This window comes from Delphinapterus leucas, chromosome 3 (assembly GCF_059928025.1).
Source record: "Delphinapterus leucas isolate spDelLeu-1000000601 "Yukka" chromosome 3, BTC_Dleu_Yukka2, whole genome shotgun sequence".
NCBI lineage: Eukaryota > Metazoa > Chordata > Mammalia > Artiodactyla > Monodontidae > Delphinapterus > Delphinapterus leucas.
This window is the reverse complement of record NC_143131.1, coordinates 84,229,188-84,250,590: the sequence shown is the minus strand read 5'-3', so window position 1 is coordinate 84,250,590 and position 21,403 is coordinate 84,229,188. Positions and strand designations below refer to the sequence as shown.

General features: G+C 34.4%; 1 protein-coding gene across 2 annotated transcripts in view; it reads left to right on the top strand.

The window, feature by feature from the left end:
* Positions 1 to 21,403, top strand: part of SLCO4C1 (solute carrier organic anion transporter family member 4C1) — a 66,481-nt gene that overhangs the window by 25,943 nt on the left and 19,135 nt on the right. For both annotated transcript variants that reach the window (XR_002647157.3, XM_022592133.3), the window contains exons 3-6: positions 10,460 to 10,642; positions 16,442 to 16,538; positions 18,298 to 18,419; positions 19,585 to 19,697. Coding sequence is in view for 1 of the 2 variants with exons in the window: in XM_022592133.3 (XP_022447841.1) it covers positions 10,460 to 10,642; positions 16,442 to 16,538; positions 18,298 to 18,419; positions 19,585 to 19,697 (515 nt within the window). In the remaining variant the exon portion in view is untranslated. The remainder of the gene's footprint in view (positions 1 to 10,459; positions 10,643 to 16,441; positions 16,539 to 18,297; positions 18,420 to 19,584; positions 19,698 to 21,403) is intronic.

Sequence of the window (21,403 nt, the reverse complement as noted above, 5' to 3'; positions counted from 1 at the left end):
TTCACATGTTATTATCAATTTGTAATCAGTAAAAATATTTTGGTAATTTTTATCTTGTTTCTATGTTCTGGAATAGATTAAGTAGTGTTAAGTTTATCATTTATTATTATTGTCATGATTATTATTTAATGTATAAAGTTTTGGTAAAATTCATCTCTGAAACTATCTGGGCTTGGTAATTAACCATTTTAGATTTTCAAATTAATATGCTAGTAATTTGTTCTAAGTAGTCTCTTGTGATTTTTAAAAAATTTCTTCTCTTCATAGTTTATTTCCTTTTTTCATGTATTATTTGTATATATGTAATTTCTCCTCATTATGTTAGCTAGTGGTTTATTTTACTGAATATTTCAAAGGATTTATTTTTGTGTGAATTTTATTATTACATTTTATTAATCAGATTTCTATTCCTTTGTTAATTCTTTCTTTTTTTAAAATAAATTTATTTTGTTATTTATTTTTGGCTTCATTGGGTCTTCGTTGCTGCACACGGGCTTTCTCTAGTTGTGGCGAGTGGGGGCTACCCTTCCCTTGCGATGCACAGGGTTCTCATTGTGGTGGCTTCTCTTGTGAAGCACGGGCTCTAGGCGTGTGGGCTTCAGTAGTTGTGGCTCATGGGCTCTAGAGCGCAGGCTCAGTAGTTGTGGCACATGGGCTTAGTTGCTCTGTGGCATGTGGGATCTTCCTGGACCAGGGCTCAAACCCGGGTCTCCTGCATTGGCAGGCGGATTCTTTTTTTTTTTTTTTTTTAAACATCTTTATTGGGGTATAATTGCTTTACAATGGTGTGTTAGTTTCTGCTTTATAACAAAGTGAATCAGTTATACATATACATATGTTCCCATATGTCTTCCCTCTTGCGTCTCCCTCCTTCCCACTCTCCCTATCCCACCCCTCCAGGCTGTCACAAAGCACCGAGCTAATATCCCTGTGCCTTGCGGCTGCTTCCCCCTAGCTATCTACCTTACTACGTTTGTTAGTGTGTATATGTCCATGACTCTCTCTCGCCCTGTCAAAGCTCACCCTTCCCCCTCCCCATATCCTCAAGTCCGTTCTCCAGTAAGTCTGCGTCTTTATTCCTGTCTTACCCCTAGGTTCTTCATGACATTTTTTTTCCCTTAAATTCCATATATATGTATTAGCATACGGTATTTGTCTTTTTCTTTCTGACTTACTGCACTCTGTATGACAGACTCTAGGTCTATCCATCTCATTACAAATAGCTCAATTTCATTTCTTTTTAAGGCTGAGTAATATTCCATTGTAAATATGTGCCACATCTTCTTTATCCATTCATCCGATGATGGGCACTTAGGTCGTTTCCATCTCTGGGCTATTGTAAATAGAGCTGCAATGAACATTTTGGTACATGACTCTTTTTGAATTTTGGTTTTCTCAGGGTATATGCACAGTAGTGGGATTGCTGGGTCATATGGTAATTCTATTTGTAGTTTTTTAAGGAACCTCCATACTGTTCTCCATAGTGGCTGAACCAATTCACATTCCCACCAGCAGTGCAAGAGTGTTCCCTTTTCTCCACACCCTCTCCAGCATTTATTGTTTCTAGATTTTTTGATGATGGCCATTCTGAGTGGTGTGAGATTATATCTCATTGTAGTTTTGATTTGCATTTCTTTAATGATTAATGATGTTGAGCATTCTTTCATGTGTTTGTTGGCATTCTGTATATCTTCTTTGGAGAAATGTCTATTTAGGTCTTCTGCCCATTTTTGGATTGGGTTGTTTGTTTTTTTGTTATTGAGCTGCATGAGCTGCTTGTAAATTTTGGAGATTAATCCTTTGTCAGTTGCTTCATTTGTAAATATTTTCTCCCATTCTGAGGGTCGTCTTTTGGTCTTGTTTATGGTTTCCTTTGCTGTGCAAAAGCTTTGAAGTTTCATTAGGTCCCATTTGTTTATTTTTGTTTTTATTTCCATTACTCTAGGAGGTGGGTCAGAAAGGATCTTGCTGTGATTTATGTCATAGAGTGTTCTGCCTATGTTTTCCTCTAAGAGTTTGATAGTTTCTGGCCTTACATTTAGGGCTTTAATCCATTTAGAGCTTATTTTTGTGTATGGTGTTAGGGAGTGATCTAATCTCATACTTTTACATGTACCTGTCCAGTTTTCCCAGCACCATTTATTGAAGAGGCTGTCCTTTCTCCACTGTACATTCCTGCCTCCTTTATCAAAGATAAGGTGTCCATATGTGTGTGGGTTTATCTCTGGGCTTTCTATCCTGTTCCATTGATCTATCTTTCTGTTTTTGTGCCAGTACCATACTGTCTTGATTACTGTAGCTTTGTAGTATAGTCTGAAGTCAGGGAGCCTGATTCCTCCAGCTCCTTTTTTCGTTCTCAAGATTGCTTTGGCTATTCGGGGTCTTTTGTGTTTCCATACAAATTGCAAAATATTTTGTTCTAGTTCTGTGAAAAATGCCAGTGGTAGTTTGATAGTGATTGCATTGAATCTGTAGATTGCTTTGGGTAGTAGAGTCATTTTCACAATGTTGATTCTTCCCATCCAAGAACATGGTATATCTCTCCATCTATTTGTATCATCTTTAATTTCTTTCATCAGTGTCTTATAATTTTCTGCATACAGGTCTTTTGTCTCCTTAGGTAGGTTTATTCCTAGATATTTCTTTTTCCTAGTTATTCTTTTGCATGTTATCTTCTCCATCGCTATTCTAGGATAAACTCATCTAGTGCCAGTGGTGTTAGTGCTGGGGGCAACTCATTAATGTGCAATTTATTTTTATATGTTTTTTATTTTGACTTCTTTTTTTGGGGGTCTTTTTTTGTTTCAATGAGATGGTTTTCTTATAAGAACTACTTTAGTTATAGCGTATAAATTTCGATGTGGTTTGTTTCTAGTATTATTTCTGAGAAATTTTGTAATTATAATTTTTTGATCAAAGAATAGTTTAATAGAGTTTTTAATTTTTTTGAATTCCATATAGAAGGGCCTTTTCATTTTCTGTTGTCTTAAAAGTATCTAGCTTTTTTTTTTTTCCATTTTGGTCATAGAGTATTACTGTTATTTACTCTTTGGATTGTATACTGATATTTTTGTTGCATAATATTTGGTCAGGTTTTTTTAGAATTGTCCATGGTACCTAAAAATGGAAGACACAGTTTTATAAGAAAGTAGAATTTGACATGTTTTCCTAAATTCAGTGGTACTAATTATACTGTTTAGGCCTGCTCTATTGTTGCTTATTTTTAACAATTTGCTGTCTTGGACTGGGAAAGATGAAAATTAGTCTGCTGTTTTAACTTTTTATGTCTATTTTGGCATTTCTGGTAGTATCTGCTTAATAAAAATTGCTGCTGTATATTTATATTATTTATTTATTTATTTTTAATTTTTATGAAAGTTTAAGCCTTTATCTGTAATTGGCTGTTTTATTCTATACTTTAAAAAATATTAATAAACTTGCCTTTTTAGAACAGTTTTAGATTTACAGAAAAATTGTGAAGATAGTATAGTTTCCATATATACCACAACCATTTTCCCCTATTATTAACATCTTACTTTGTATGCTACATTTCTTATGATTAATGAATTAATATTGGTACATCATTTATTAAATTTTCTACTTGTTAACTGAAGTCCAAACTTTATGTAGATCTACTTAGTTTTACCTTGTTTCCTTTTTCTATTTTAGGATCTGATCCAGTATGCCTTATTACATTTAGTTGTCATGTCCCTTTGGCTCTTTGTGGCTGTGATAATTTCTCAGATTTTTCTCTTTTTTTTTGATGACCATAGCAGTTTTGCGGAGTGCTGATCAGATATTTTGTAAAATGTCCCTCAGCTGGGATTTGTCTGATGTTTTTCCTGTGATTAGACTGGCTTTATAGGATTTTCAGGGGGAGGACCACACAAGCAAAATGCCATTTTCATCACATCATATGAAGGGTACATGCTATCAACATCACTTATCACTCTTGATGATAACCTTGATCACCTGACTCAGGTAGTATTTTTCAGGTTAATCCATTGTGAAGTAACTCTTTTCCTACTTTCTATACTATTTGATTTGGAAGAAAGTCACTATGTGCACCCAACATTTCAGAAATGGAGTGTTATGTGCCATCTCTTTGAGGATGCAGTATCTACATAAATTACTCGGAGTTATTCTGCGTTAGACATTTGTCTCTTCTCCCACATTTATTTATTTATTCAATTATTTTTTTTCAGTGTGGCTGCATGGATTTATATTTTACATTAGATTATAATCCAATGCAACTTTATTTCGTTGCTCAAATTATTCCAGCTTTGTCTACCTGGAGTTTTTTCGGCTGGCTCCTGTGTACCTTTGACATACCTCCATCATTGCAGATATTTTTGTTTGTTTTCCTTATTTTCTTGCACTCTGAGGTGCTGCAGGCTCATCCTATATATTTCCTGCTCCAGTCCTAAAATCAGCTATTTCTCCAGTGGGCCCTGGTTTCTTTAATTACGGAATGGGAAATAACTTTATCATCTAGAATACAGTGATTATATATAGTTACTTTTGACTTTAGTCTTGCAGACTCCACTCATTCCAAAGTTACTTAGGTCAGCACCCTTACCCCCACTCTCCTTAGTGAGGTTGTTTCATATATTTGTATTACAGTTAGGTCCTTTTGTCACATTCTGCCTTTCCTCCTGGAAACTTTTGGCCTCAAATGATTTTTAAAAATTTGTGTAAAGTTCACTCTTTGTACTATAAAGTTCAATGTATTTTGACAAATACTAGTCAAATATATGACTAGTGTCGTACATCCACAATCAAACCATCATATAGAATAGTTTCACTACCCTAAAAAAAATCCTGTCGTGGTTCATCTGTTCAACCCTCCCTCCCCTCTTCCCTTGGCAACTATTTCTATGGTTTTACTTTTCCAGATTGTCATATATTTGGAATTATAAAGTATGTATCCTTTGTGGACTGGATTCTTTCACTTAGCAATAAACATTTAAGATACATCCATGCCTTTCTGTGGCTCGACATCTCATTATCAATTTTTATCAATTCTAGGAAAAATAAAAGAAGGAAATTATTCAGAAGTAATGCAGAGAGAGTAATATATTGGATACAGTAGTTTTCATAAGTAGATCTTAGGCCTTGTTTATTTGGGAAAAATGATAAAATAAGATCTGTTAACTGTTACAGCCTTTCATGTAGTACTGTAAAATGGGATATAGCCGGGCTAAAATATTGATACCCACAAACCTTAGACAGCTGAAGTACTTAAAACAGATCTGTGGAGAGGGACTGCAAAGATCAGTGACATGAAACTGATTATCCAGAAATAAACCCATACATAGGAAATCTAACAAAATATGTACTCTTTGGTTAATCCAACACAATGCTATAATCCCTATCTTTTCCCACTAAAATATATTACATATGAATTAAAAAATAAAGTAGTAAAAATGCTAGGATAAAGCCCAACATAAATAACTTTATATGTAATCATGGAGAAAGGGAAGACTTTTATAAGTCAGATATCAAACTCAGAAGCTCTGAAGTAAATTTGAGAAGTTAGTTCACAGAAAAACATGCAGGTGGCCAATAAACATACAGAAAAATACTTAAGTTCACTGAAGATTTTTTCAAAAGTGTTGCTGCATTGCTAATGGGAATGGACATATTTATAACTCTTTGTTATGGCAACTTGGCAAATCAAATATAAATATTTATACACGTTGACCTGGCAGTTCCACTTTTTGGAACCTGTCCTACGATAGGCTTGCACAAATATGCCAAGATAAATTTTAAAAATATTCATCACAACATTGTTTTGACCTAAATGTATGTATAATATAATATTAATAATATATGTTACATTATTATTAAATAGAAGTTGGGAGGGAGATGCAAGAGGGAGGGGATATGGGGATATATGTATGCATATAGCTGATACACTTTGTTATACAGCAGAAACTAACACAACACTGTAAAGCAATTATACTCCAATAAAGATGTTAAAAAAAAGCATACAAGCAAACTTAAAAAAAAAATAGAAGTTGTGGACTTGGTAAATAAATCACATTTATGCTGTGGAATATTATAACAGTGCCAACAAAGAAATTTAAATACAGCTTTAAGTTCCAACATCAAGGATTTCTAGGACATAAGAAGTGAAAACTGGAAGTTGTTGAATATAAGGATAGTATGTTTCATATGATCATACATATGTAAAAATGTAAATGGATATAAAGCATGTGAATGTGTGAGAAAATGTCTGAAAAATGATCAAAGGAACTGTTAACAGGGGTTATTGCCTTCATCTAAGTGACATGTGAGAGCATAAATAGAGGCAGGCAGAGGTAAGGGAGAGCTTGGATTTTTTTCTTGGTATTCTTCTGTTTTATTTAAAATTTATTTAAACAAGCAGGTTGAAACCCATTGATTACTTCCTCTGGGAGAAGCAAAAAACACCAAAACCCCACAGAATACTCTTATAATCAAAAAGTCTACCAGACTACTACAGAAAGATATTTTCCTAAAGGCAATTTACCTATTATAAAAAGGAAATAGGAGAAAATAATGCATGTACATATGTTCAGTTTTGCAAAATGAACAATTTGCAAATAACAAAGCAAATAATAAGAGATTGTTAGTCTAATCTACTACCTCCAGGAAAGTGAATATTGAAACCAAGAATTATAATTCAAATGTTTGACATGACCAGGGAAATATCACAAATAATGCAGACCTAGCCCAGTTATAAATATAAATAAATTTTCTGCCAAAATATCCATCAACCTCTTATAACATGAATATATACAGTATTATAGAGTATATTTTAAATACAAAATTAAAAAAATATATTTTTATGCATAGAATTTGCATCTGAAAATTTGATGACAGTGAACCAGTTAAAGAATATTCAGGATTGGTGCTTTAGGGGCCTTATGTCTCATCAATCAGGAAATAATAAATCTTGATCTGATATCAAGGAAATGAAAATAGAATTAGCTGAGGCCATTGTTAAAATGAAAATTCCTGGATACTACACCAGATTCAAAGGGAAAGGGTTGGAAATATATTTTTAACAAATCTCTTAGTTCATTAATATTATATGATGAGTTTAGGAAATATGGATTTACTTTAATACCCAGGCTTTGAATGTGATTTTTTTTTTTTTTTGTGGTACACGGGCCTCTCACTGTTGTGGCCTCTCCTGTTGTGGAGCACAGGCTCCGGACGCGCAGGCTCAGCAGCCACGGCTCACAGGCCTAGACACTCTGCGGCATGTGGGATCTTCACGGACCGGGGCACGAACCCGTGTCCCCTGCATCAGCAGGTGGACTCTCAACCACTGCGCCACCAGGGAAGCCACTGAATGTGATTTTTAAAAAAGATTTTAATCAAATCCTAAAGATAACTATTTCTCAGGTATCTAAATTGGAAAGGAAGAGGTAAAATTATCATTATATGCAGATGACATGATATGATATATAGAAAACCCTAAAGACTCCACACAAAAACCGCTAGAACTGGTAAAAGAATTCAGCAAGGTAGCAGGATACAAGTTTAACATACAGAACTTTGTTGCATTTCTTTACACTAACAATAAAATATCAGAAAGGGAAAGTAAAAAGACAATCCCTTTTAAAATTGCATTAAAAAAATATAATACTTAGGAATAAACCTAACCAAGGAGGTGAAAGACTTATATGCTGAGAACTATGAAACATTGATAAAGAAAACTGAAGATAATTTAAAGAAATGGAAAGATATCCCATGCTCTTGGACTGGAAGAATTAATATTGTTAAAGTGGCCATATTACACAAAGCAGTCTATAGATTTAATGCAATCCATATCAAATTACCCATGACATTTTTCACAGAACTAGAACAAATAATACTAAAATTTATACAGAACCATGAAAGACCCAGAATTGTCAAAGCAATTCTGAGGAAAAAGAACAAAGCTGGAGGCATAACTCTCGCAGACTTCAGACAATACTACAAAGCTACAGTAATGAAAACAGTGTTGTATTGGCACAAAAACAGACATGGATCAGTGGAACAGAAAGGAGACCCCAGGAAAAAACCCACACACCTAAAGTCAATCTTCGACAAAGGAGGCAAGGATATACAATGGGAAAAAGACAGTCTCTTCGGCAAGTGGTGTTGGGAAAGCTGGATAGCCACATATAAATAAATGAAGTTAGAACACTCCCTCACACCATACACAAAAATAAACTCAGAATGGCTTAAAGACTTAAGTACGAGACATGACACCATAAAACTCCTAGAAGAGAACATAGACAAAACATTCCCTAACATAAATTGTAACAATGTTTTCTTAGGTCAGTCTCCCAAGGCAAGAGAAATAAAAGCAGAAATAAACAAATGGGACCTAATCAAACGTATAAGCTTTTGCACAGCAAAGGAAACTGTAAACAAGACAAAAAGACAACCTACAGACTGGGAGAAAATATTTGCAAATGATGTGACCAACAAGGGCTTAATTTCCAAAATATATGAACAGCTCATACAACTCAATAACAAAAAAAACAACCCAATCAGAAAATGGGCAGAAGACCTAAATACACATTTCTCCAAAGAAGACACACACATGGCCAATAGGTTTATGAAAAGATGCTCAATATCACTAATTATTAGAGAAATGCACATCAAAACTACAATGAGGTATCACCTCACACTGGTTAAAATGGCCATCATTAAAAAATCTACAAATATCAAGTGCTGGAGAGGGTGTGGTGAAAAGGGAACCCTCTTACACTGTTGGTGGGAATGTAAATTGATGCAGCCACTGTGGAAACAGTATGAAGTTTCCTTAAAAAACTAAAAACAGAGTTACCACATGATCTAGTGGTTCCATTCATGGGCATATATTCAGAGAAAACTAATTTGAAAAGATACATGTACCCCAATGTTAATAGCAGCACCATTTACAATAGCCAAGATGTGGAAGCAACATAAATGTACATTGATGGATGAATGGAAAAAGAAGACTCAATACATAAAATGGAATACTACTCAGCCATAAAAAATAATGAAATAATGCCATTTGCAGTAACATGGATGGACCTAGAGATTACCATAGTAAGTGCAGTAAGCCAGAGAGAGAAAGATGAGTACCGTATGATATCATTTATATGTGGAATCTAAAATACAATACAAATGAACTTATTTATAAAACAGCAACAGACTCACAGACATAGAAAACAAACTTAGGGTTACCCCCCTTAGGGAAAGCGGGTGCGGGAGGGATAAATTAAGAGTTTGGGATTAGCAGATACAATCTATATAAAAATAGATAAACAAAAAGGTCCTACTGTATAGCACAGGGAGCTAAATACATTCAATATCCTGTAATAAACCATAATGGAAAAGAATATGAAAAAGAATATATATATATGTGTGTATAACTGAGTCACTTTGCTAAACACCAGAAACTAACACAACATTGTAAATCTACTTCAATAAAAGGAAAAAAAGAAAAAAATAGATAACAATTTTTCCTTTTAAAATATTCAAAAAAACATCCTATGGACCCAAAGATTGCTTCAAAATATAAATGTAATAAAATAGTTTGACCTGTAAAAATGAAGTAGACATAACTTCTAAATATTACTGCTTTGTAGTGAATATTTTTAAAAATTAATTAATTTTTGTCTGCGTTGGGTCTTCGTTGCTGTGCGCAGGCTTTCTCTAGTTGCAGCGAGCGTTGGCTATTCTTGGTTGCGGTGCACAGGCTTCTCATTGCAGTGGCTTCTCTTGTTGCAGATCATGGGCTCTAGGCTCACGGGCTTCAGTAGTTATGGCACGTGGGCTCAGTAATTGTGGCTCACGGGCTCTAGAGTGCAGGCTCAGTAGTTGTGGCGCACGGGCTTTGCTGCTCAGCGGCATGTGGGATCTTCCCAGATCAGGGCTCGAACCTGTGTCCCCTGAATTGGCAGGCAGATTCTTAACCACTGTGCCACCATGGGAGTCTCATGTAGTGAATATTGAGAATTACTGTTTTGGCCAAAATATCCTATAGTCTAAGTACACTTTTCAAATGTGTTTAAGATGCTGATTGATAAAATCAATATGGTGGTAACAAAAAAAAAATCTTTTTAAAGAAAAAATCAATACGGTTGTCATATTGTATTTATGACTTGTAAAAAAATCAAGTGTAGTGGGTTTTTTCCCTTCAATTTGAAAACTGTCCTTCCCTGGCACCACTTAATTCACTTGTGTTTACACAATTTGTTAATTTTGGTTCTTAAGTAATGTTTCTCAGTTTTGTTCTGTGTTTTCTAAATTTTGATGTAATGTTTCATAAATTTTTTTAATAATGTATGTATTTTTAAATATTTTATGTATAATCAAAGTGAAGTGATTGGAAGAAATAAGGAAGGTTATGTTAGGCAAGTATAATTTGTAAGATATTTAAATTATTAGCTAAAATTTTGATAAATTCACAATTTTTTTTCCCCTAAAGATACATGCTTAACAGCAAAGAATAAAACCACCTGTACTGCTTCAAGTTCTTCACTTTTCTACTACTTGTATGTCTTTATTTTGGGACAACTATTGCTGGGAACAGGAGGAACTCCTCTTTATACCCTAGGAACAGCCTTTATTGATGATTCTGTGCCCACCCACAAATCTTCTCTCTATATAGGTAAGTTTGCTCTGTAATGTTAATGTCTCGGTGTCATTTTATCTTATTGCTTGTTTAATTTATAAGTAAAGCATAACATACACTTATTAAGAAGTTATGATTTCATAGTTATGTACATTTGGTAAATGCAATATTACTTTTTTTGTTTAATTATATGCTGATGTATCATGTCCTTTATTTGAATGCGGTTATGATTTTTATTGACATCCTGCTCTGTTTCCTGTGGGGGGCATGCCAGCCTTCCTGCAAGTGCCATCCAAGCAGTAGGCTGTCTAGATTGCTGGAATGTACCCCAGGCTAATTTACACAGGTGTGGGGATAGAGCTCTGCTGTTCTACTGACTTACTTCATCCTACGTGGACTTGACTAGAGTCAACAAAAGAAACCACACAATGGTACTCAGAAACTGCTGTGGAGTTCTCTATTTCAGATTAATGCTTTTTATGTATGACTCAATTTTCTTCCTTTGTGAACTAATACTTAGCAGTACAAGTTTCTCTTAAATTCCATCCCTGAAGTTCCTGGAAGGTAGAGTTAACTAGACCATGCATGGCCCTACATCCAAATTAATGTGTAATTTATTTGCACATGAATTTTCACTTTATCAGTCTATTATTCTAATGTAGGGGACTTAGTCCATTTGGACTACTATAACAGAATACCATAGACTATTTGGCTTCCAAGCAAGAGAAATTTATTTGTCACAATCCTGGAGGCTGAGAAATACAAGATCAGGGTGCCCATAGATTTAGTATATGGTAAGGGCCCATTTCTTGGTTCATAGCTGACTTTTAGCCATGGCAGAAGGGACAAGGGAGCTCTCTGGGGCCTTCTTTTAAGGGCACACTAGTCCCTTTTTGAGGGCTCCACTTTTATGACCTAATCACTTCCCAAAGGCCCCACCTCCAAATACAATTGCATTGGGAATTAGGTTTCAACATATGAATTTTGGGGTGACACAAACTCTTAGTCTATAACAAAGACCTATTGCCGTAGTCACTGGAAGCCAAGTGTGTTCAGTGCAGCCCTGATAGAGGGTACTAATCTCTTAGGCTCATCTTTAATATGGAAACCACTACACTTCTACCTGTTTTCTCTGCTTGCTTTGCTTTGGTCTCTCCACAAGATCTGATGCTCTCATTACACGTTCTGGCTGATCTGTACAACTTCTCCATTTACTAATTTAACAGTGCTTTTATTTCAATTAGCTACTAGTGATGCTTTTCACTCTTCCAGTTCACAGATTTTCTTTCTGAGGTCCGCTTCTAATCAGTACTTCTCATAAAACAACTTCAATCTTTATATTTTAGTAACACACAAAATACGAAGTTATTCAAAAATTATTTAAGCATGGGAAGGTGGGGTGAAGGCCCACGAGACCATCCCAGATTTGAAATTCTCTAGGACTTGACAGTTCTCAGGGCTATGATTTATCACAGCAGAAAGATACAAAGCAAAATCAGCAGAGGGAAAAGGTACATGAGGTGAAGTAGAGACAACCAGCTGCAAGCTTACAAGAGTCCACTCCCTCCTCATGGAGCCCCCTACGGATTGAAATTAATTCCCCCAGCCAGGAGTTGTGACAACATGTATGAAATGTTTTCTACCAGCTAAGTTCATTAGAGATTCAACGCCCAAGGATTTTATTGGTAGTTGATCATGTAGGAACCCTCTGCCTTGCACATAGAAAATTTCTAGACTCTCAGAAGGAATACAAGTGTTCAACAAAACCACATTGTTTATACGAACAGTTTGAGCACAGTGAGCCACCTTTATTAGTTAGGGAACTGTGGCATCCCTCTGGACATTTAAGATCCCAGGTGCCAGACAAAAGCCAAACTTGCAAGCAGGTCTTTCTAAAGATAGCAGCCACAAGGCCTGCTACCTTATCTTTTTCTTCTACTGTAGGAATTCATTAAATGGTAATTTTTGAGAGTAAAGGAAAAAAACAAAAAGTAACAAAACTGGGAAACTCATTTTAGTTTTTTTTCAATTTCAGTTAACTGATACTTTTCATTGGGTAATTAGGTTTTGTTGATTGAAATCCTTTCGTATGCTTTTTATATTTGTATACATTTCCCCATTTCCAAAATCTTCCTCCCTTCTTTATTTCTTTTAAAATAGTATATATTACTGGTAGCATGCCTTCCTCTATGTGAAACAATTTTATGTAACAAGGCAAACATGGGCAAAATGAAAACAGTCAAAATTTGCTACCTATTAGAATGAAGGAAAAAAGTGGTTACACAGCATCTCTAGCCTCACAACCTTTTCCTCTTTAAATGCTTTTTTGGGGTTTACAATTTTTGTCCTTTAATTGAACTTTTAAATTCGTTTAATGTTATTTTGTGTTTAAATCTTTCATCTTAATATGTGCTTCCTATCTGCTCTGCACTCTTATTTCTTGCCCTTTTTTCTTTCTTTTTGATAATTTAATATTTATTATTTCATTTCTCCCTTCCATTAACTTCCTAGGTATATGCTCTTTTACTGTTCATCTGCTAATTACCTTATATGCAAACTTGATTTTATGAAATTCTAATGTTAATTGATACTTTTACCACATTCCTAATCATCACATAGGTCTTAAAACCCTTTAAATTTATTCCTTTCCCAACATTTATTCAATTATTTCTGTGTACTGTAATCCCTTCTATATTTAAATTCCTGAAATAAGTATTATTGTTTTATTTAAAAATATTGATCCACTTTTATACACATGTTTACCTTTTTTTATTGCTCTTCTTTCCTTTGCTACTCTGAGTTTCAGTCCGGGATCATTTTCCTTTAACATGAAGAACAGTGTTGAGTTAATTTATTGGAACAGTCTGCTTGTGATGAATTCTCTTAGTTTTTCATCTAGTTTTTACTGGGAATAGATAATTAGTTGGCCATTAATTTTCTTTCAGTACTTTAAAAGTGCTATTCTACTGTATTCACTTCCACTGTTTCTTATGTATGTTTACCATTTTTAAGATTCTTTTCTGGTATTTGATTTTCATTTGTTTTATTTACTATGAGTGTATAGGTGAAAGATTACATTTATTTCATCTGTTTTGAACTTATATGACTTCATGAATGTATTGCTTGATACTTTTCATTGGTTTTGGAATATTTCCTATGATTATTAATATAACTTCTGCCCTATTGTCTCCTCTCCTGGGACTCCAGTTACTCCAATTACATGTATGGTAGGCCTTTGTGGGTTTTGTTTTTTTTTAATGTATTCTTTCTCCTTTACTGTCTTTTCTGTATTTTCTATCCTGTATTTTTTCTGTGCTTGTTGATAAATATTTACTGATTTAATAATATATTTTCCAGTTTAGTAATACTCAGTTCAGTTCTAAGTAATCTGCTGTGGATCCATTTCATTTTTATTGTGACAAATGCATTTTATAGTTCTAGAATTTTTTTTCAGAATCACTCTGTGTGTCTTTTAATAACTTTCCCACCTCTGTCGTACATGGGAACACTACAGTCTGGGATGCCCTTTATCTAATTTCAGGGACTGAGTAAGTGCTAAACTGCACTTACTCTGTGAGCCAGTCTACTTCTAACTCATCCTTGCTTTTAGAGTATAGCCTCGTAGGAGCCAACTTAAAATGTAGGACAGGGAAAGTTTATAAGCTCTACTCCCTAAACTGCAACTTTTGTTTCCCTACTTCCTAGAGACTAGCAAAAGACAGTTTACCCTCCCAGTGCCTCTTATAGAATTAGCCAACATACCCAGGAAAAAAAATCAGTCCCAATTTTTGTTAAATCTCTCTCTTCTTAAGAATCTTAACACAGTGGTCCTTCACTATTTTTATCTGCCTTATATCTAAAAATAAGTTTTACAGTTTTTAAAAGTTTTTCTTAGTGGGCAATTTGGTTGGAAATGCTAGTCTACCATAGTCCATCCACCATTACCAGAATTTTTAATTTTGGGGTCATAGCAAATTCACCTTTCATCAATTGAAAACTTTAAATTCTTTGCTTTCTTGATATATTTCTTTTATGAACATATTTGTGAACATATGCAAAGCATTCTTTATTGTTAACCAAGGAGTAATTGCTGAGGACTGAGAAAGCAGGTGATATAGATAGTGCTATTCAGTGTGAATTACATAGATCCATGCTAACATGAAGAAAGTCAAAAAATGAAAATAAACTTTTAGAAACTTTTATAGCAATTTTTTAAAATAGATCTATCTATTTATTTATTTAGGCTGTGTTGGGTCTTCGTTGCTGCTCGTGGGCTTTCTCTAGTTGCGGCAAGTGGGGGCCACTCCTCATTGTGGTGCACAGGCTTCTCATTGTGGTGGCCTCCCTTGTTGCAGAGCATGGGCTCTAGGCGCACGGGCTTCAGTAGTTGTGGCCCGCAGGCTCTAGAGTGCAAGCTCAGAAGTTGTGGCGCACAGGCCCAGTTGCTCCACAGCATGTGGGATCTTCCCGGCCCAGGGCCTGAACACGTGTCCCCTGCACTGGCAGGCAGATTCTTAACCACTGTGCCACCAGGGAAGCCCTATAGCAATTTTATACTTCCACAAAACTTATAAGGTATTCTTACAAATGTATCAGTCTAAACCCTTTTGGAAATAATTTATAAAAGGATCTATCACCAAAGATAATTTGGGAATCATTGATTTCCAGATTTCCAGCATTTTTAATCATGTACTTTTAGCTATAAAATTTTTTGAGCATGAGTCATATATATATATATATATATATATATATACTTATTTATAAATTATATACTTAAAATTTTCTACCAATACATTTTTTACATTCAAAAATACAGTTATGGGCTTCCCTGGTGGCGCAGTGGTTGAGAGTCCGCCTGCCAATGCAGGGGACACGGATTCGTGCCCCGGTCCGGGAGGATCCCACATGCCGCGGAGCGGCTGGGCCTGTGAGCCATGGCTGCTGAGCCTGCGCGTCTGGAGCCTGTGCTCCGCAACGGGAGAGGCCACAACAGTGAGAGGCCCATGTACCACAAAAAAAAAAAAAAAATAATATATATATATATATATAGTTATAATATAAATTAGGGTAGTTGATAGATAAATAAAAGTTCTTATATGTTTTCAGATCATCTTGAATGACCTCTACTTTGGAGCCTTGATCTAGTACATAAGTCATTTTTACCATTGATGTATGCTTCACTTTGTGTATGGTATATTCCTTTTCTTTTGTGTATGAGAACGAGAATCTCAGTAATTAATAAAAAAATTCAGAAGGTGGTAGTATATGAAGATACTGATGTATGCATAATTTTTTAACAAAAAGTAAAAAGTTATATATGGCAAAGTTTTAAATATCAGAGAAATAAGGTCAGTTTAATTCTGTTGCAAGTTAAAATGGGAGATTCACTAAGAGGAGTTTAATGGTTTACTTTTAAGAAACAGACTAATGAACCAGATCCAGGTTTTAAATCAGCTGCCATAGAATGCTTTTGGAATGTGTATAGAATATAAAAGCCTTCTCATTTCACTTTGTTTTCTTCAGTAAGAATTGTAGCCCGTAATTACTATCACTGTTCACAAAGGGTAATAGTAGATGAACTACCCCTGCTGTGAGTTAACATGATATAACTTTCATAAATTTATAATTATTGTTATTTGTTGCCATCACTATTGTAGTCTAAAAAATTTGACATTGAATTATGTATTTTAAGCTCCTTGACAAATATGTGTAATTTTCATATAGTTCTAATCATTTTGTTTTTCTATAGTAAAATATTTCTCTTTCTTCATTTGTCAGACATTCAAAGCAAAGTTCCACAGATGACCTTTTTCATTGTCTTTGTTCTTTTTCTAGGAATTGGCTATTCCATGTCAATTTTAGGCCCTGCTGTTGGCTATGTGTTGGGAGGACAGTTGCTAACCATGTACATTGATGCTGATTTGGGACAAAGGCAAGGCAATATCTATTTTTCTTTTATTTAGATTTATATTATTTGAATCATGTTAGTACCATAGACGGAATATTTTTATAATATTTCTTCAGAATATCATGAGGGATTTTTCGGGAAACAAAACTGAATACACACAATTTTTATGTACTATTTTGGCTGCATTGCTTCACGAATTAATGCCACACCATCTCTTGGTATAGAGTATTTATTTACAAATAAGGATGCTTAATAGTTAGATGGTGAAAATTTTCAAAATACATAACCAGTACCTTGTGCATTGTTCAAAAATAATAGTTTAATTAAAATTAGTTGTGCTTTCAATAGATTTAACTGTAGGTAGATAGCCTGAAGAGTCTCGAGAGTTTATGATTCTCAGACTAAGTGCTATAGTAGCTCTGATAATATAGAGATCACAACTGTTCAGCTTTAACAACTGTAACACTGGAGGATAATAATAGGTAATGTTTATTTATCCCGTACTGTGTTCTAGACAACATAGGTTTTGTGTGTAATGTAATTTTACATGCCATTTTATTTAATCCTCTTAATAATCTTATAAGGTAGTTGATACACAGAACTTGGTAAGTGGCCAAGGCATGAAATGAAGTAGATCTTTTTGACTCCAAAATCCCCTTCTTACCCACTGAGTTACCATCTCCTTTTCCTGAATAGAGAAGTTAGTGGCCTTTGCTGAGGCCATATTTTCTCATTTTACTGTAACTTCACAGTCCTTTGCATGACTGTGAGCAATGAATAAGAAAATGTGGTCACAGTATGTGATTTGTTAGTCCCAGGTTAATCTTTTAGAGACTAGGTTAATCTGTTTTTTTGTTTTTTTGTTTTTTTTTTTTTCGGTACGTGGGCCTCTCACTGTTGTGGCCTCTCCCGTTGCAGAGCACAGGCTCCGGGCGCCCAGGCCCAGCGGCCATGGCTCAGGGGCCCAGCTGCTCTGCGGCATGTGGGATCTTCCTGGACCGGGGCACGAACCCGTGTCCCCTGCATCGGCAGGCAGACTCTCAACTGCTGCGCCACCAGGGAAGCCCTAGGTTAATCTTTTAGAGACTATAGGTTAATAAAAAATTTCAGAAGGTGGTACAATACAAAGATACTGATGTTTGTAGCCCTAGGTTAATCTTTTCCAGACTGTATAAAAAGGTGTACAGAGGAAGCTCTTGAGCAGAAAGCTGGGTTTTAATTTCAGTGGAGTGAAATGAGTTGTAGAAATGATGTGTTTTGAGGAAGAGCCTGTTGATATAAAAATATGACAACCATTATAACAAACTGTTAATATATTATCACTTTAAGAAGAATTTTACATTCAAATGAATGCCACAATTGGGGCATAGTGTATGGGCGTTTAACAAAAATCAGTGATTCGCTGTGAGATGTATTTAGTATTCTATATATATACTATATATTATAATATTCAGAGAAGAAAAATGTAGCCAAAGTTAGATAAAGAATGTTCAGAAATTCCATGCATGCTTTCAAATAGTCAACATACATATATTTACTATTAAATATTTAAAACTTCTGTTGTATTTGCCATGTGGAATACTTTGTAAATCATTATTCTTAGAGCTCTCATTTATGCCTGCTATCCATTGTGATTCTTCAAAATGGCTCCACTAGAAATTTTGGATAATATAATAATATTTCTCTATATATGCATTTGAATGATAAATTATATAATTATCATGACTGAGTTTTAATTAACAAGATAGAGTTGACTTTTACCTCCTGTTTTTCTGTCATATAGCATTGATATCACTGAGGATGATCCACGATGGCTGGGGGCATGGTGGATTGGATTTCTTATGTCTTGGCTCTTTGCCTGGTCTTTGATAATACCTTTTGCTTGCTTTCCAAAACACTTACCAGGTAAAAATATTTTCTTTAAAACCAGGGAGTTTTATTCCAATTCTAGGCCAAGTGTTGCTTTCTACATTATTACTAAGAACCCTAGAAAATTCACTATTTTTTTTAATAGAATCTCAGTTGTCTGCCTATGCAAACTTTTGAATATCTGTCTTTATTTTAGGAAATATTGGGTAACAATCTTAATATTCATGGTTTTTCTTTATTTTCATTTAATACCCAATAAAACTGTACATATTCACCTCTTTATTAAATTTATATCTTATGTGTTATCTGGAATCTTGCTTTATGTTTATGTGAGATATAATATCTTTTAAACTATTAGTTTGTATTCAGTTAGTAACTTCAAGAGCCAATCGGCTTTAAATTATTGATGTTAATTATTTGTTAATGATAGTACAAGTACTTTTTTTTCAATTGTCACCAAAGTCATGCTTTTGTATACTTTTTTTTTTTTTTTTTTGCGGTATGTGGGCCTCTCACTGTTGTGGCCTCTCCCGTTGTGGAGCATAGGCTCCAGACGCGCAGGCTCAGTGGCCATGGCTCACGGGCCCAGCCGCTCTGCGGCATGTGGGATCTTCCCGGACTGGGGCACGAACCCGTGTCCTCTGCATCGGCAGGCAGACTCTCAACCACTGCGCCACCAGGGAAGCCCTTGTATACTTATTTTCACCAAATTTCAATACTAAAAATCTGTCCTAAAAGAAAAGATTAATAGAAAAGAATATCTATTCCTTTGTCTGTGAGATTTTCTTTATAATCATGTGGTTCATATACGTATCTATAGAAGTATTTTTCTCCAGGCTGAAGGCATTTAGTTGTTTCTGTTATATGTAACAGAATAGATGTAACGGGATAGATGATTAACTTCTGGAAATGGGCAGAAGAAAAGTAGGCAGAGTAGAAGTAGATGGACTCATTGATTTCTTTCTACCTTGGGCCATCCAACTTATGAGTCTATGTATTGACTGTTTTCTCAGATTTATTCACGGTACTATTATTAAAAATTAGACATGATAATAGGTAGTAAATATTATTTCATTTAAAAAACATGTTAGAACTAGAGTAGAAGAGAAAAGCTTTAAACATTCTTTGTTTAATGCATAAAGGATGAGAAAAATCATTAGAAAGCAAGAAGATAGAACGGGTAAATTTACTATATTTTTAGGTACAGCAGAAATTCAAGATGGAAAAGCTTCCCAGATTCATCAGAGTAATTCTTTACAACATACAGATGGGAATTTTGGACAAAGTTTTAAAGATTTTCCAGCTGCTCTAAAGGTAAAATAACACTGTACACACACACACACACACACACACACACACAACTATACACACATACATATGTAGATATATGTATATATTACAAATATATGTAAACAGTATATCCATACACACAAATATTATCATAATGCACTCTTGCTGGCTTATTTACTATAGTTCTAGCTCTTATAAAAACCTCTTCAGATTTAATTGTATTGTGCTTTGAGTAAATGAAAACTATTCCAGAGTAGATCGGTTGGAAGAACATGAGTTGTCTTATTGGCAATATCAATATTCAGTGGTTCCACGTTAGCATGTAGTCCATTATCCCATGCCATTTCCCTTGTGTAATGGATGGATCAATTATCATTGAATTGTAAATGTTTTTGAGAATGCCAAACCAATATTTTTCCCTTGTGAAAGAAGTGGCGGTTAGTGGTTACTTGTTTTGAATTTGAGGTTAAAGAAACAAAAGTGTTATGGTCTGTTTTATTGAACTCGGCAGATAAGTATTCTTTCTATTTAGCATCATAAAAGTTTTGTACTTTAAGGGAATTTATAATTTTACCTTTTTAAGATTTGAACTTATTTACTTTTCATTATTTTTTTCCCTCCTCAAATGAAAGCCTTAACATGTTTTTACTCCATTCATCCTACTTTTTAACTCTCCTTCCTCCTCTTCCATACAGGCACATTCTTGTGTTTTGCTGAGATTGTTTATAATTTTTAATTCTAATTACTGTTATTTTCTTTTATAGTAGTTCTGTTCTATTTCATATATTACTATTTATTTTATAAATTCTTATATGTATCAAGAGTCATTACTCACCAATGCTTTTTTTATCCTTATGTTCTCATGCTTTGAGATCTTGATTCTGATTCAGATCTCTATAGATACAGCATTTTATTGCTGGTTTTTCTCAGATAGGATGCCATCTAAGTATCCTTGAATGTCAGAATGATATTTCTGACTGGATGGATACTTTCAGATCATACTCCTTTAATTCTAGTAGTCTGTAGATGTTGTTTGGCTCTTTTCTAGTTAAATATGTTGCAGTTGAGAAGTTTCAAGTTAATGTGATTCTTAGTTATTTCTATCTGCAAATTTGTAAATTTTTTCATTTCTCTTTGATTTCAGGAAATTCACTAGTTTATTCCTAAATATGTATCATTTTTCATTAATCCTTGCTTGGAGTCCATTATCTTTTTCAATCTGAAAACTTAAATATTTTCTACTCATTATTTTTAAAAATTATTGCATTTCTTCATTCAGGTACTTTTTTTCCTTTTGTCACTATTGTTATTCTTATGTTCGATCATCTGGCCCTGACTTCTAAATCTCTTATCTTGCCTTTTTGTGACTCCTTTGTGTGTGTGTGTTGCTCAGTTTTATTAAATTTTTTTGCATTGAATATTCTAGAACTATACTTTGTGGTTTTTCACTTTATGGTTAAATATTGTGAAATAACTGAATCTCTACACTCCCCTCTGGTAGATTAATAAGGTTCTGAGAACTCCAGCAATATAGACCCTTATTGAAAATTGCTTAACTCTATACCTAAGGTTCTTAACTACTGAGAGCAATACTTGTGGAGCAATACCAAAAGTTTGATACTTAGAGACCACTCTCATCTTTGCTCACAGTCAATTCTTCATTTACTGGACATAGGGATTCAGAACACAATTTTAAAAAATCGAATATGGGGTAGATTTATTGTATGGAG